The 2,130-nt window shown below is 62.1% G+C and overlaps 1 protein-coding gene across 1 annotated transcript; it reads left to right on the forward strand.

Moving 5' to 3' along the window:
* Positions 1 to 247: 247 nt before the first annotated feature.
* Positions 248 to 1,930, forward strand: LOC133894826 (uncharacterized). Its single transcript, XM_062334997.1, has one exon. The coding sequence runs from the start codon at positions 627 to 629 to the stop codon at positions 1,797 to 1,799; it is 1,173 nt and encodes a 390-aa protein (XP_062190981.1). The 5' UTR covers positions 248 to 626; the 3' UTR covers positions 1,800 to 1,930.
* The last annotated feature ends 200 nt before the right edge of the window (positions 1,931 to 2,130 follow it).

A 2,130-nucleotide genomic window follows, 5' to 3' on the forward strand; every position in this document is an offset into this window, starting at 1 on the left:
CAGGTGGTGAGTCACGCCAAAGCCTATGACGTGACAAAAGGGGTCAGTTTCTGAAAATATAAGTCCCGACGGGCTATTATTAAAATATTAATTTTAAAAAGGCTAAAAAAAATTCCCCCAGCCCGAATAAACCTCTGGAACGCTGCCCCTGCCCGGCCGGGGCCCAAAGCCGCCGGCCCGCAACTTTTCGCAGCGCCTAATCATGCGCGAGCCAGCCGGTGTCGCTCGCTCGCCATTTCCATACAAAAACACCGCACCGCGGTCGGAGGCGCGCTCGTCTCACAGGCACAGCCCAGAGCCATTGCAAGCGCCAAAGGGTGCACACGGGGACACGCAGCGAGAAAGACCGAGGAAGAAAAGCTGGGTCTCTTCTACCTTTTCACCTCGCCTCATCGCTTCCGTCTTCTCCCTCTCCACTTGGATCGATCTCTCGAAACTCGGCATCTCTCCCGAACTGCACCGTTCGCTCGTGGTCCGTCCGTGCTGCCGGTGGAGTGGATCTTTCCTTCGCCTCGGTTGGTGCAAGTGATGACCCCAAGGTCGTAGCTTGGTGAGCGGCGGTTGCACCACGGCGCGCGGGGATAGGGGGAGCGTCTCCACCGGCGTGGGCTTGCACGTTTCTTGCGATGGATTCCGGCAACAGCGGCAGCCTGCAGTCGTCCAGCGGCGGCGACGAGGAGTTCGACTCCAGATGCGGTGGTGACTCCTCGCCGCTCTCCGCGCTGCTTCGGCAACCGCCACCGCCGTCCGTCGCGGCCTTCGGCAGCTCCTTCTACGGCCTCCAAGGGCTCGCGAGGCCGCCGCCGCCGCCGCTGTCTAACTGGTCGACGACGCCCATCCCAGCCGGCGCTGGTGCCTCGCCGCCGCAGTCGTCGTCGTGCCATGGCGTAGCAGCCTCTGCCGACCAGGCGGCGGCGGCCAAGCCGGCCGTGGCCCCGCCGCTAAGGGGGTCGAGGAAGCGGACGCGGGCGTCGCGGCGCGCGCCGACGACCGTGCTCACCACCGACACCTCCAACTTCCGCGCCATGGTGCAAGAGTTCACCGGCATCCCCTCCCCGCCCTTCGCCGGCGCGTCAGCGCGCTCCCGCTTCGACCACCTCTTCCCCTCCCGCTCCTCCGCCGCGGCCGCGAGCCCCGCCACATTCCCGCCATACCTCCTCCGCCCCTTCACACAGAAGCTCCACACTTCCCCCTACCCGCCCTTCACCTCGCCCTTCACGTCCTCCCCGGCGCCGGCCAACATCGCCATTGCGGCTTCCACCGCCGCGTCCGCCACCCCAAGCGCCACCGCCGTGGCGTCCAGCGACAGCTATCAGCTCGCGTCCGCGCAGTCCACTCTTCTCGGGATGCAGGACCACAGCAGAAGAAACTACCTGTCTTTCCAGAGCCCCCTCGGCGCGGAGCTCGATGGCAACGCCAAGTACCCCGCCCACCCCTTGTTCGACCGCGGCTTAGCTCCGTCCGCGCCGAGGCTACATGATCCGGCCGACTTCTCGGGCCTCACATCGCATGGCATCATGGGCTCCGTGGGAACGACGCACATGCACCAGCGAAACGGTGGCCACGGCGGCGACGAGCTGTCCAGCCTGGTCGGGGGCGCATCCGTTACCGGGACCGGGAGCTGCAAGGCGACGTACTCGCCCGGCGCCGGCTCGGCCGCCCGCGCGACGCAGCTGCTGGAGCGCAACACGCAGAGCACGTCGGCTGCAGTCGCCGCGGCGACAACGACGACGCCGGTGGCGGCAACGGCGGCCATGAGAACGCAAGGCGCGGACTCATGGATCTGTACATCAGAGTAGGCTAAATTTTACTTGCTTCTTTCCGAGAATCCAAGTACATGATGAGAGCAGATTGATTATTCCGAGTAGCTCTTTAGCTTTTATTATTTTCACTTCCTTAAATCACTCAATTACTTCTTGCTGTTCTTCCATTTGCATGCATGCCTGTGAAGATCAAACCTTTGCTTTAATTAATTTGCTCGTCTATCGTGTTAGTTAACTAATCACTTCGATCGTTACACATGATATGAGCATGTTTGTATATGTATTAGCTCGTGTGCTTGTACTTGTGCTGGTGTTTCTCTTGTCCTGCTTGCTTCACACGCAACGCGAGCTGGTAGCCGGTAGGTAC

This window comes from Phragmites australis, chromosome 16, assembly GCF_958298935.1.
Source record: "Phragmites australis chromosome 16, lpPhrAust1.1, whole genome shotgun sequence".
Taxonomy (NCBI): domain Eukaryota; kingdom Viridiplantae; phylum Streptophyta; class Magnoliopsida; order Poales; family Poaceae; genus Phragmites; species Phragmites australis.

Bases quoted from the DNA above. Each gene is read 5' to 3' on its own strand.
- LOC133894826 (XM_062334997.1), top strand. From the start codon at position 627: ATGGATTCCGGCAACAGCGGCAGCCTGCAGTCGTCCAGCGGCGGCGAC.